Consider the following 15,263-nt stretch of genomic DNA (forward strand, 5'->3'; position numbering starts at 1 on the left):
ACACATATCACATATGACTACATTGTTCTATTCATCTCCCTCCATGTTGTCTGACAGAGCTTTTTGGAACAATACCTTAAAATTGTCACTAAGTGTAACTAACTTCAAACGTTTCTCCATGTTCTGCTGTTTCTCCTGGCTTACATAATTGAATTCTGGTAAACTAAGGACATTGTTGTATGACTCATCCATTAAGGTAGCTGATTTAGCCACTTTGATAGTAGATAAAGGGTCAATATATGTGTGTTTATATTTGAAATTGGAACCGAGAGAGATTTGGAAGGATTTTTTAGATGGGCTATACCTATATTCACACATCAGTGGGGATGGTATACAGTTGTAACTTCCTTTCTTATAGAATTAAAGTAGCTATGGAATAGTAAACACTCTATTTTGAAAACAATTTTTAATATGAAGTGTAAGAGTAAATCAGTATAGAGACATACAGAGAGGCTGTTGGTGTAAATTTGATGTTAGTAGCCTAAGATATATTAGTATCCACAACAATATACTATTTATCATATTTAATAACATCAGTTTATAAAATTAACTTAAAATTAGAAACTAAAAACAAAAACTGCTTTTTAGTACAGTTATTATAATTTAAAGAACCATAATATACCAATATCAAACAAATAACTGTATTTACAATTATTAAGGTTACAAGTAAAAATATTCTACAATAAGAAGTCAGTTCGAGCTAATTCTGAGTACCCTTATTTTATCTTGAGAGACAAAGATACAGGCAGCCTCGTTTGGTCCACCGCAGTAGCCTGAGGAAGAAAATACAGTCAGCAACCTGCCGCCTTGCTGGATCTGTTGAGAGAAAAGTACATGTAATGGAGACATCAAAGAGGGAAATTAAAGGTAATAGCTCTGTGACTGTAATCTGAGGAGTGAAATACAGTCAGCAAATTGCTTTCTTGCTGAACCTCTGAAAAGAAAAGTACATGTAATCGTAACATCATATGAGAGTAAATTGTTCTGTTGCTGGAATCTGAAGGAGTAAAATACATTTAGAAGACTGCCTACTTGCTGGATCTGTTGAAAGAAAAGTGCATGCAATGATCACTACAGAGAGGGAAATAAGGACAAGTTGCTGATGTAATCTAAGGAGTAGAAGCAGCCAGAGTTTAATTAATTCACGAGAATAAAGTGAGTGCAATTCACTCCATGGTGTAGTCTGAAAAGGATAATGCAGGCAGTAAGTTGCTTCTTTGCTGGATACAATCAGAGAAACAAGTGAGTGCAGTGATGCGCTACAAGAGAGTGAATAATGGACAGTATGTTTTACCTCAGTAACCAAAAGATATGAATACAGCCAGCAGTTTGCTTCCTAGGTGGATCCAATGAAAACAATTTCAATGGTGTGTCCATTACATGAACAACTGTTTACAATTTGTTATAATGGTTTTCTGAATAGAATATAGTCAGCAAACTGCTTTAGTACTGGGTCTATAAGAGAAAAAGTAAGAGCAATGGTTCATTACAAGGGAGGAGGTTTTCAGTAGTTTGTACAGTAGTTTACAACAAATTGTACTGTTTCGGTAGTTGGAGTAGTAAAAGACAGCAATCAGACAGCTTCACTCGTTGGGGGAATTTGTTCAAAAAATGTAAGTGCAATAACCAGTTATATAAACATTACTGAGTTATATAAATACTTATACTAAATTGGTTTTAGGCATATTTTTCTACCTTAATACACTAGCAACAATAAGATTAGACTTTATAAAAACTAAAATTAATACATTCACAATAAATATGTTTTTAGTTGAAGGATGTACAACTACAGTATGAATTAAAATATTTATAGTGCATATTTTATGAGGTTGGATAATATTTTACAATAAAAATCATGATGTAACCCCAATAAAAGTGTAACACAAGTGATTTTTGTTGTAAATGATGACTAAGATCACCCTTAACACACTCGCAGCAGGAAGTAAGTAAGTAAAGTGAGGCAATGTGGAAACCTAAATTGTGTGGAAAAATATAAATGGGTTTAATCATCCAAAAATGATGTCTGGATATCCAAAAAGTTCATTACAGATATCCAGGAACCCTGTTGACTGGAACTGATGCCGTAATTTCCAACCCACGGCCATTAGAACTAATGCCGTCATTTCCAACCCACAACCATTGGAACTGATATCGTCATTTCCAACCCACCGCCATTGGTACTGATCCTTGTCCAACTGGACCTCAATATTTCACTGAATTTTTTGGCTCCCATCCCCATTGGCACACGTGAATCAATTTATGCTAATTTAAAAAATATTTATGTAAAACAAAATTTACATATCCTTACCCCACAAAAATTCCACTCTCACACAAGTCATCATCTAAACTGTCTGAACTTAAATTGAATTCCTCTTTGACAGAAAGCAGGTGTTGAATGAGTTCAGTATCTTCCTCCACTGGACTACAGTTACACATACATAGTCACAGTGTTATAAACACAATAACAAACACTATACACAACAGAGAAAACCAAGATGGCGATCCGAGAACAGTTTGCATGAAAAGAAATGGTGGAACCAGCACTACACACGGTAAGGAGCAAAACCTTCCCTACCCATTACTAGATTCACATTGAGGAAAATAGTCAGAGTAGAGCAAGAGGGTGGATTTCCAGCTGGCCGCAGTAAATGTGTTAACCATAAACAATTGCCATTAACTGCACCTTGGCAACATGCCCAAAATTCATAGTTGTAAATGCTTTTGCATACAATTTGCATTTTATGAACTAACAACTTATAATTGTTATTTTCAGAGATACAGCCATTTAAAGTAAATATTTTTGTTTTATTGGAAAATGAACATTTTGGCTGCCATCTTGGTGGCCATTTTTGAATTTTAGGCCTGTGTCTGGGTGTGATCGGTGGCAAATTTTAGGGACTACTTATATCTATCATTTACACAAAAAATCAATCTGTTACCAATGGATTTTTGGGGTTCAGAACAAAATTGTTTATAATACCAAATTTTTTCAAAATAATGGGTATATTTTTGTGGCCAAGCAAGCACACTGCATGTTTCCAAATTATAAATGCATTTTCAAAAGCAGGCCTCTTATCGACTGCAATGGATAAACATTAAAAATGTTTAGTTTCTTCACCCTCAACGCATTACAGGCTGGAGTCCTAAAATCTAGTATGTGTGACATTTTATACTATTTACGTATTTAGTAAGTTTATTAAGGATTGCTTTAATTTTTGAGATGGGTTTAAAAACTACCTTTCGTTGATTATTCATACAAATAATAGATTATAACACTTCTGCCCCACAACAATGTCTTTGCAATAAAAACTAAGAGAAATTTTAATTTTGAGGGCCTAACTACATGTACACTTCACACCTAGTGTAATGGAAATTCATGAATACTTGGTGAGTATAAATAAATGCTGAATAAGTGCTTTCTCAGTCTGTGAGTCACTGAATCAATCAAGCTGTTTAGCATCATACAATAGCAACGGCAATATCACTGCAATAGCAATGAGCAAAACTATGCAAAATTCTTAAAATCAGCCTAATATTTGGCCAGTCCTAAAAAGATTATAACATAGACATCAGGTAAAAATTTCAACCTGAAAGCCTGCAGTTTTGACCTCATGTGCTCGAATTACATGAGACAACCCATTCCGTTTCAAGAATGTATCCAAGGCATCTAGACTGAATACTCTGCCAGTCTTTCTAACCAAGTTAACTGCAAAACCTTCATTAGCTTCCATCTCCTTGGCAAGTGCTGCAGTCACTTGGTCGCTCCTACAAAACAATTGGTTTTGAATTAATTGTTTGAACATAAAAATTCATGTTAGAGATGTAGCCTCTAAAAGTGTTTTATAATAATAACATAATATTAATAAACTTTTATAACTTTTAAACTTTTATTTTTCGTACGATGTACATTTCGGAATCATTGATTCCATCTTCAGGTACAAAATAAGGTTAAGTTAAAATAAATAATTAAAATCAATTTGTCATGTGTTTTTTACTACCTTGGTGGCTAAATTTGTTGTATTTAATTTTATGTGATATCATTCATTGTATATTGTTTAAAAGTCTATCGAATAATAAATTTTTTGTTAGAAAATCTTTGTCATTTAACATAAAAAACACATGACAAATTGATTTTAATTATTTATTTTAACTTAACCTTATTTTGTACCTGAAGATGGAATCAATGATTCCGAAATGTACATCGTACGAAAAATAAAAGTTTAAAAGTGATAAAAGTTTATTAATATTATGTTATTATAAAAATTCAATTGCAAGTATCAATTCAAATTTAAATATATGTTTATTTTCCAGACATCACACAGAGCAAATACTTTACTATATTGGTTGTACATAACATCATGTTCCTAAAACAAATTGCCAACTAAAATAATGAAATTTATTTTAAAATATATATGATTAATACACATTAACATTCTTACTTTAATATTTTGATAGCAAGTCTGTCTTATAAAAAATTTATTAATTAATACATTTTTAAAAATAATTGTTTTGTTAGTTGTATACAAAGGGAAAGGGAATGAGAGGATCTGGGGCTCTCAGAAATATTCCAAATTTAGCCTTTAGAGATAGCTTGAGCTACTTATGATCCTGAGCCAGTCTGTTCACTGGACTTTAGCTTTCAGTTTGGAAAACTGCCACGCCCATGTTAACATGGACGATCCCGCTTTGCGTTCAACTACCGTGCCCTTGTTAAAACGTACTAAATCGCTGTTTCACTACAAAAAGCCTGGCAGTCATAAGATGATACACATGGGCCTCTAGTATTGTTTATTTGAACTAATACAAATCTACAGTAGTTCTATTTAATTGCTACTAAAATCTGACGATCAACTAAGGAACTATCACAATAGCGCAAGGTGAAGTTTTATCTGGTCATTAGAAACAGAACTACTGGTTTTTTCAATTGTGTTTTTGAAGTTGCTACAGTAGATTTTTCTATTTTGATTGTGGTTGAATCGAAATAGCAGGAATTATTTATAATAATGATAAGGTCTTTATGTAATTTTTTGATTTGTCCAGATACGTTGTTGTGTTAGGCGTTCAGTTGTTTGTAACTCTTCTGAAAATGATAGCGATTGGGATGTGGACTCAATATATTAACCACAATCTGGCATGACAAATCAGGAGATTCTGGTGGCAGTTTGGTGAATAAAGATGTTGCAGAAGTTGATCATGGTAGACGAGAAACACGCTACATGTATGCTAACTGTGGAGCAGCTATGTGGGCGGCACATAAAACCGGCAGTACCGGATGACAGCACCGTTGAAAACTCTGCACTTAAAAGGTCAAATCAAGCACAGTCATAGTCGAGAGAATCAATCATCCTACAAACCCAGTTAAAGGTCCGAGCAACAGTTTGTGTGACTTAGTGAAGAGCAACATGGGAAAGATGATAATAATAATTATAATTATTACGGATAGCCTCTTTACCATTCATTTCACTAAAATTGAGATCTATAGTAAAGGCTTCTTTTAAATCTAAGAAGACGGAAAGTTATGCCTATTGACCCCATGGCTTTTCCTCACTACAAGATGTGAGAACAAAGGTTCAGAAGTTTTGCTATAACTCAGAAACTAACATCACTGTTTTGTTTATAAAAATATGCCTGATAAGAGGTATTCTTTAGTTCTAATCCAAGTTTAAGTTCAAAATTGATAGTATGTTTGGTTTAAGTTTTATGTGTTTTTCAAAAGTAACCTTTTAGTGGTATCGTGATATGAGTCTACAAGGATATATTGTCCTGCATTCAGAGAGAAGCTAGAAATTATATGAGCCAGACATCCACTGGAGATGAAAGCTGATATTTTGGAGATAATATTTGAGTATAACTCCAAGACTCATCCATAAGTTAGCATTGAGTAGAAAAGGCTCGGGAGTAGCCAATAAAACAAGGGTGTAGAAGGTGAGATTGATAACCTTGATAGTTTTTCAAAATCTGCAGCATCATTGATCATAAATATGTTGCTGCCAGCCAGTGACTGAATAGTTCAATATTGTATTCTGAAGCAGCTCTGAGCATGCCAATAAAACATGTCGGCCCAGTGAACGTTCATTGTGCCAGAGATTTTAGCGAAGGAAGAGATTCCAGTGTTGCCATATCCACACTATAGTCCCGATATTGCCCTCTGCTACTTTTTTTTATTTCCCAAGATGAAATTACACCTCAAGGGAACTCACAATTGTGGCAGACAGATCAAGGAAGCTGTAACTACAGAATGAATGGGATAAAGAATTAATTAAACTGGAGAATTAAGAAGGATGCTTTCAATCATGGGAGCAACGTTGGTATCATTGTGCAGAGTTAAAATTTATTATACTATGATGAAAGGCAATAGTAAACTTTTTCTTGTAACTTAAATTGATAGTGTTTTATTGCCAATTTCCGAAACTTAATTAAATCTCCTATACCTCCTAAGAGAAGAATATTCATAAATACTAAATTCATGAATGCCAGTAAAAATTCCAATGGCGCAGTGTAGCGGGTCAACAGTTATTGCAAGACAATAAAATCAAGCAATGTCGAGTGTGGCTGCTACTTGGATGGGCAACCACTGAGCGGTTCTGTCCTTGCAAGCAGTCCGCATGCCTGGCCATTGGTGGTGAGTGATTCACCTTTAAGCCGTTGGTTCCCAGGTTAAATGTAAGAGAAGGCTTATAACTTTGCCTGGTAAAATAAGGCATTATTTATTTACTTTACTTTTAAATTACAGGTGGAAATGAAAAATATTTATGACAAAAACCTTCAATCTTCGACTTTCTGAAGAGATATTTAGCTGCAAGATAATATCAAGAAGGATGCTATAATAAGAGAATTTATTAATATACTAAACCTCTCAATTCTGAATCTATACCTTTGAAATCTATTTTTTTGAATTTATAGACATTATATGCTATGGCTCAATCTGACTACCTACTTGACTGGATCATTCCACATTAACTCCCAAGCCAATATACTTTCTTCATCTGGAGCTGCGAGTGGACAAGGAATGGTGTCAATCACTTCAATACGGCTGCACAGCCAAGGTGATGGGATACCGCCATGGCAGCAGAACAACTGAAATATTCAATTCAAATCATTTTTTTAATTTTTATAAAATCTTACAATGTTTGATATCGCTTTTTCATCTGCCACATAAGAGACTTGTGAAAAAGATTGATCTGCTCTTCTGAAGGTTCAAATTTTGCAGCAGATTAATCTTCTTATTAACAGTATGAAAAAGTTTCCCTTTATATACTTGTACAAACAGTATTTTATTTTATTTTGTTGTAATATACTAAAAGTCAACCTAAGCTGATTATATTATAATGTAATATTTATATGAATGTTTAAGGAATCAGTCTATTGAAATGCTCTATTTTATAGTAGTGATTCCTAAAACGTTTATCCTATACAAAATGGATGTCGTTCAAAGTTTTAATATTGGTCATATTTTAACAACTGACATTTTCTAATGAATAAAGATTAACGATTCTGATGTCAGATTTTAGCTACAAATTCTGGTTTTCTTGGTACCGAGCTTGGGAGAGATGACTAAACTGGTCAGCTGTTGTGAATTGTGTAGGGCAGTTGAAAATGAAAAAATAACCAGGTCTCAGACTGTTTCTGGAAATTACACAAGCTAAACTACAATTGTACCAAATTTTAAATTTCGAACATACCAAGAAATGGGTTAGACTCTGTATAAAGAGTAAGTCACACCTTAGAGGGTTAGAAAACTCTCTGTCCGTATCTACTAATTGTATTCAAATTTTTATTACAAGAGCATTTGTTTGGGTTAACCGTTAAAGATATGGGAAACATACACTGTACCTTATTTGAGTATTGCTTCATTTTCTAACAGGCACTGAAATTAAATTTGAGTAACAATCATTCAGCCACTATCAAGCTCAAATAATTATTTTTAACATGAAAATATCTGGAATATCAACTATGCGAGCATTTTCTCACCTAACCTTTAAAGATAGGACAAATAGTCAATCATTTTGTCAATTTATTTGTAATTCACCTCATTCCCCACTAACGATTTGTTGTAAGATTTGAACTAGTATCTATGTTTTGGCAGCCATCTTTTAAAAACCCAATAATTATCTGGGCAGCAGTCTTTTTCTATTTTCAACTTAAAAGTTTTTAATTTGAGAATGGCTCGTTATAATACATTGAAATTTAGTATATAGCTTATCCACCCAGAGATATAATTACAGAGAAGTTTTTACAGGCTTTATTTTTTAAATGATGGCTTCTTAAAAACTTAAAAATTTATATTTTTAAAACTAAAAATAAATCTTAAAAACCACATATGAAAAAAATTACAGTAATTATGTTTATTATAAATTGCACTTATTTCTAAAAGGATCTGTGCGCTGATTCCAGATTGACAGGATATTCTGGATGATTAAGTTTGGGGGTAGGGGTCGCCACCAGTCAAGATCCATGAAGAAGGATATAGGGCATTAATCTCAGTCATGTCTCCTCAATAAAAGGGGAAGCCAGCTTTGAACCAGCCTCTCCAGCCAAAGCAGGCATGGGGCGGCATGCCATTGTACCCTTATGTCCAGGCTAGCAACAGCTCTTAAAACTTGGGAAGCCCCACCAACTCCAACAGTCATCTCCAGCAGTAGACTAGACCTATTGATCTACTCGCACCTCAGAATCTTGACATTTGTGGTTAGTGATGTATTGCTCCTGGACATAAATTAGGTTGTCCAGATTTAAGTGACACATCAGTTTTTGTTGTACTCAGTGTAGGTTCAACTAGATGGTACAAACCGGCCAGCACTTGGGAAAAGACAATTTAATTTAAAATCCAACAATACCAAGTTTAAGAAAATATCTTAATAACTAAGGGAGAAAAAGTAGTTTAGTAGCCGTATAACATTGCACAAAGTACATAGATTTTTATCTGCTATGGTTCAAGCCTGTATTCAGACAGAGTTTTTTGGACAATTTTATTGCAGCCCAGGCCTTGCCATATGTATATTTGAAGGGACTACATCGGCGGACAGTGCGCGGTGATGGAACATGACAGGACCCGACTGAATATCTTTTCAGGGGCCCACCGAAACTGAGTAGAGCCCTGCTAAGGTTACAAAATATTAACGTGTTTTCAGACATTTTACACAACTTGTATAATCATCTATTTAACTTCTAAATATTTTCCTGAAGGTATCTAGACTATCACTGATCCGAATACTTGACACATGGATATTCAATGCTCTCTTGTAATGTAGAAAAAGATAGTATAAAATGTAATGAGTGCAAAAATAGTGACTCAAAATTGTTTCTCTACAACTAACAAACCTGGTTTTCAATGACAGCAGCTACAGGCATAACATCAAACACTCTGTTAATTGTATTCCACACATCAAAGTGATGTTCCTCACCAAACCGGCGTTGACACTCTCTGAAATAACACAAATTTAATTTAAGTGCAAAGCGTAAATATGGCTATAAAATAAGAATTACACCAATTTTTATACGTCATAACTTTAATTTTTTAAACATTTACTTACAAATAAAATGTAAATGCTTTTTGTATCTGTCGTATTTCATGGTTTCCTCGCAACAAAAACATCTTCGTGGGATTTTTCATTTTTTGAGCAAACAGATAAGCAATAATTTCCACGCCATAGGCTCCTCTGTCCACGTAATCACCGAGGAACAGAAGATTGCAGGGGTTGAGAACCAAGCCGAGATTCCACAGCACCTGCTCGAATGTTATCAAGTCTGGGTAATTCCCATGAAGATCACCTGGTTATGAAAAAACATTAGCTAGTAACAATTTCAATATGAGAGCACTACATCCAAGACATATGTTATCTCATCTATCACATTAATAAAATATATTTTCTTTAGGGCAAGATGCTGAGGAAACCTTTTATGTAATGATACCTAAAAGGTTTTCTAAGCGGTTTTTCAGAGACGGGGTATTCAGAATGGGTAAGGATGGGAAATTAGGGCTGCCTCCTGTAGAGATACTATGGTATAGACACCATGAAGGGGATATAAGGCCTGTAACACTAAGGGAGCTGCACCCATTCCAACTATCAATCTGCTGATAAACTAGACATAAGTCAATTGATCCATTTACACAAATATCTCAACATTTGCAGTGTGATGCTCCCAGATATCCATGGAGTTGCCCCTATATAAGTGACAATATGTTATATACTCAGTGTAGGTTTTATTGTCAGATATAAACCAGAAGCCAGAAGTGAACCCCTTTTAGGGACTTCTCTATCACACTGTCACTGATGAGCAATTCGAGATTCAACAACAGCTGTTTGATTGTCATACAGTCAAGAGATTTGAATTCATGCTCCTGAAAAACCTTTATTTTGTAAAACTTTCGCTAACATGAAAGAAACCATGATATTAACCTCCTTAGATATGGAGTTGATGTAGTTCACTGTATTTCTCAAAGAGTACAGTACACAATAGTTTTAGTGGTTTTAAGGTTATGTCAGTTTCCCTCATCACAAGAATGTGTCACCTGAAGCTTGCACAGCAGTTTTACTTCAAGCATGTCTCACAGAGGTTAGTGTTAATAAACAATAACAATTAGTTGGCCCAAAACATTTTGTATCTATTTGATTGACCAAACTAAGGTTTTTGATAGTACTTAGTATCATACAGTTATTGTAATTAATGTTGTGTGCAGTTTAATAATGATGTAGCGTATTTGCTACACTGGGTTCTAGGATTTGACTTAAGTTTTTTGGGGATGTAGTGTATTTGTTACATTGGCTTTTAATCTCCAGTGGTAGTTGTAAAAGGCTATGTTATGTGTAGTTTTTGCCTGGAATAAAAGTTAATGCTTTTTATTTTATATTTCATTTATTTACACATGATTTAATGTTTTCCGGACTATGTGACAGACTTACTTCATGATGACGTCTCTGATGTTGAAGATTGTGACTCTGATGACACAGATGCTGATCCTACATTTATACCTCCACACTAGCAAGAACCAGAGTAAGAAGAAAATTAATCTGTGGAGGAAGAAGATTTACAACCACCTACACCACCAGATCCAATAGAAGAAATCCCCAGTCCAAGGAGAATCATTTGGAAGCACAAGAAATCCTTTGAACCTTTGCCACCAGCACCTAAGCATGACCCAGACAATAATTACTGGTAATCCCATTGACCACTATAAAAGATACACACCTGAGTTCGTCTATGAAGTAATAAGTACAATGAGTAACCAAAAATTCCTGAAAAAGGATGGAAAAGAACTAGACATCACCTGAAGAAATAAGACAGTTTTTTGGAATGGTTATAGCTGTCCTAAACTTTCCAAGAATCTGCATGTACTGGGCCAATGCAACAAGAGTACATATGATCTTTGAAACAATGAGTAGGAAAAAGTACTTGCTCCTTGAATCATTTTCCATTTATTTGAATTTGTATTAGTGGCAGCTTGGATTGACTATAGAAGGCAACAACAGTGACAATGAAAAACCAGAAAAGAGGCGCACACTTCCTTATCCCCACCAGACCTTAGGACAACAATGGCCGTCCTCTTACTTGCAATACGTGATGCAGTCTAATGCTATCGCTGCAGGATGTCTGGTTCCAAAAGTTACCAAGATTGCTTTCTGTGCACTAATTGTAAAATTGACCTTTGTATTGCTAAAGGTGTCAACTGTTTCTAATATATCATGAAATGTAACTTAAAAGAAAGTTCCTACACATTTATGTAACATTCCATCACTTATAATGTTCTGTTCATACACTTCACAAATCTGAGAATTAATTTCAACTGCCTTCATGACTTTAGTTCTAAAAAATACAATAACAGTGTATATTTCAAAGTTGGTGAAATATTTAATCAATGGAGGTATTTTAAATAAGCATAAATATGTATGAAAATGATCGAAAGAGAGTGGAGATTCATTTTCCTTAAGTGAATAGCTTTTGGCCCCAAGCTATTAAATAACTTTTCTTTACAATATTTTTCTTTAAATAATTTAAAGATAAAACTGAGTTATTAAAACTATTATTAGTTTTTATTTTTTATGAGTGTTGTTTTGAGAAATAATATTAAAATTGATACATGCTTGCAATAATAAATACATTTTTATCTATTTATGTATTTAAAATGATTTATTCAAAGTTTAAATGTACAACTGTCCTTTTTTAAGCACTTGCATACAGTATAGAGTTATGAATTTAATATGAACTCATATTTATATGAAGTTGAATTAAGAATTACCTGGTAGTTTTCTTATACAATTGGTAAATTACGTGTACAAAGTTAAAAGAGGCACATTGACTCTCAATTAAAATTCATTATTATAATGAATCATGTATTACATTTAAAATGTACAGACATAAATAAAATTACCAAGAATATAAATAGGAGATGTCAAACGCAACATCCTTGGCTCTTTCTCCATTATGGATATACACTTGTCACAAACACTGAGCAGGTTGGTTCTCAGATGGTCAATGTCATACTGCAACATCAACATAAATTTTATCACAGGAATAAAGTGTTGTAATATACAGAGTGTTAAATATATGAAACTATCCTTGACCAAATTTTGTATGTTTTAACTCATAAAATTTAATTCCTATATCAATATAACACTTGAAGAAATAATCAACAAGATGGTTGAAGAAAGTCTTAAAGTATAGGCGGCAAAGGTCAGTGGTATGCTAATTTTAGTTCCTGGTGAACTGAAATGAGGGATAAATAACAAATGAAATTTGTAAGAATGGCTATTTCAAGCTTTTATTTAACCTCATATTCAAATTGTACTATCATAAACACCACATAAATGACCTTCATTAGCACATTAATGCCTATTAAAGGTGTATTAAAAGATATCATCTACTAATTTTTATATTGATAGCCATAATTTATATTCAGACGTTAGATCTGAGTGTCCACTTTTAGAGATACTAACTACTCATCTGCTGGGTAACATATTAATGGAAATTTCATACTAAAGGAACCTAAGAGTCATACAGAATGTGCCAAATTTATGGAGCTGTATGAGGTTTAACCTGGTTTACTCATGGGACTGGTAATATTTTGTCTGTCTGTCTGTCTACACAATATCTCAAAAACGAACCGACCTATAGACTTTAAATTGTGCATGAAGCTTGTGTTCTACACGAGAAACACTTGGTTCGATGATGGTGCATGTCACTCCTTGTGATTTAGCTGAACTTTAGCGAATATTTTTACATCGGTCTTATTGGTGCCTATGATAGAAAAGAGATAATCACAATATATAAATTTGTAAACAACCTCAATATACCCATCATTACAAAGTATATAAGGCTAGCCAAAAGGCAAATCAGAAGAAAAAAATAGATTTAAACATGTGACATATTAACACTTGTAGCCTAACTATCTTAACACATTCACTGCGGCCGGCCCCATATGGGGACGGCAGACCTGCGCGCGTAGTACGGACGTCCCCAGATGGGGCCGCCTTGCTGGCTGCTCTACACACAAAGCCTCAGTGTGATTCAGCCATTTATTGTATACTGTTAAATCTCTGCCGCATTTTAGGTTATGACCAACGCTTTATTGTGATTGGTTTTGTTCGCTTTTACCCGTTACGGTTCTTTTTCAATAGGAGCCCGTTGTAATCTTAGAGTGTTTAGTGTGTTGTTTCTGTGTATATCAACAGTGTAATTCTTTATCTACGTTATTTGTGTGTTTCTTTTATAAAAATAGATCCTGCAGTGCCAGGTACCTCTGGTCAGACTTGACAGAGCATCAGGGATTTATTCTTAGATTCCTCATGTACACGGGCAAATCAGATACTACCGTTGTAGGTGGTGTAGGGCATACTGGGCATACTTAGAAGGTTGTCCTACACCTTTTGAAGGATTATTTGGGGCAAGGCCATTCAGTGTATATGGACTTTCAATGAAACAAGTAAGTGATATCAGCAGCAGAGCGCTCGTAACAACTTTCGACAGTACGGGACCAGCACAATATGCGGCCGGCCCCAATAGGGGCCGAAAATTGTGACATCACAGTTCCAGGAAACTCGGCTGGAAACGTCATTTAGACCTTTAATCCTGCCTTTCCACCTTACAAGGGAAGTTTTTTCTATATAAAAAAATTTTCAGCATCCGGTAACCCTAATTGTGCTTTTTGCCGCAGCGCATGTGTTAACATGTACAACACCATTTTATAGCGACTTGATGTGTAGACTTTTATTATAAAACACTGATATGAAACCTATTTTAATGAACAAAAATCTAAATGCATCATGGGGTTAGATATGTCAATAAAGATTAAAGATTACACATGGGTAGACATTAATTTTGCATGCAACTTCATTTCCACTAGAACAAGTTCTATGATGGGTCATTTTTGTGTCTTTTCTGTAAAATTTTTGTTTAAATATGATTGTTTGTCTGTCTATCTGTCCATATGACACCTCGAGAATGAAATAAGCTGTAGATTTGAAATTTTGCATGCTGCATTTGCAATTGTACTATAATAGCACACAGGCTATAACATGGGGGGTGTGAAATTATGTTGTTGTAGTTATCACTAGCAATAACCATTGCGTTATTGATAACACCACACTCAGAACTATCAACAGACCTTGCCCCAGTTAAATGCAGGCTTGTAAGTTGTAATTTTTGCTTTGGTCGAAATTTCACTTGAGAAAAACTTCAAGGCTGCAAGTAGTTCATTAGCTGGAGACTTTTCATCATAATATTGTAGTGAGGGTAGTCTTACAAAGTGATCTTGGCCTCCAAGAGAAACTGATTTTCCATCTGCACATAACATGAAAGACAAGACATAAAATGACTTAAGTGCAAACATTATAATCTATACATACTTTAACATATAATTATATAAATTAAATTGTATCATTGTTTTTCATTAGAACAAATAATTATTGTAAAAAGTGAAAATATTTTATATATACAGTCTAATTGACATTTTAATGAAGTAATATGATCAAGTTATACACAATTATGCACCTCTGTATTTTTACTGTCTCATAAACAAGGCATTGTTTAATGATCAGAGCTGCACAAAGCAGCCGAAAAAGAGCTCATAAGATTAAAAAAAACTTGCTATTGGCATATACTGTGCAATGAGGTCAACCATTTACCCTTTTTGGACAAAGGTTACAATATGACTACATATGAAATATTTCAGCACATAGTGGGTTTCAACATTTTGAAAAAGTAACAATGTGGAAAACAGTGAATACTCTCATCCCACACATTTGCTCAGAATGGGTCCAGATCCC

General features: G+C 34.2%; 1 protein-coding gene across 3 annotated transcripts in view; it reads right to left on the reverse strand.

Moving 5' to 3' along the window:
• Positions 1 to 619: 619 nt before the first annotated feature.
• LOC124359101 overlaps positions 620 to 15,263 on the reverse strand; it is a 48,372-nt gene continuing 33,728 nt past the window's right edge. For 2 of the 3 annotated variants that reach the window (XM_046811544.1, XM_046811545.1), the window contains exons 11-17: positions 14,603 to 14,778; positions 12,371 to 12,482; positions 9,534 to 9,771; positions 9,322 to 9,424; positions 6,938 to 7,077; positions 3,588 to 3,765; positions 620 to 816 (exon numbers count right to left, since the gene is read on the reverse strand). In XM_046811544.1, the coding sequence (XP_046667500.1) occupies positions 691 to 816; positions 3,588 to 3,765; positions 6,938 to 7,077; positions 9,322 to 9,424; positions 9,534 to 9,771; positions 12,371 to 12,482; positions 14,603 to 14,778 (1,073 nt within the window). In that variant the 3' untranslated portion in view covers positions 620 to 690. The remainder of the gene's footprint in view (positions 817 to 3,587; positions 3,766 to 6,937; positions 7,078 to 9,321; positions 9,425 to 9,533; positions 9,772 to 12,370; positions 12,483 to 14,602; positions 14,779 to 15,263) is intronic. The other variant, XM_046811546.1, reaches the window with a different exon arrangement.

This window comes from Homalodisca vitripennis, chromosome 4 (assembly GCF_021130785.1).
Source record: "Homalodisca vitripennis isolate AUS2020 chromosome 4, UT_GWSS_2.1, whole genome shotgun sequence".
Lineage (NCBI taxonomy): Eukaryota > Metazoa > Arthropoda > Insecta > Hemiptera > Cicadellidae > Homalodisca > Homalodisca vitripennis.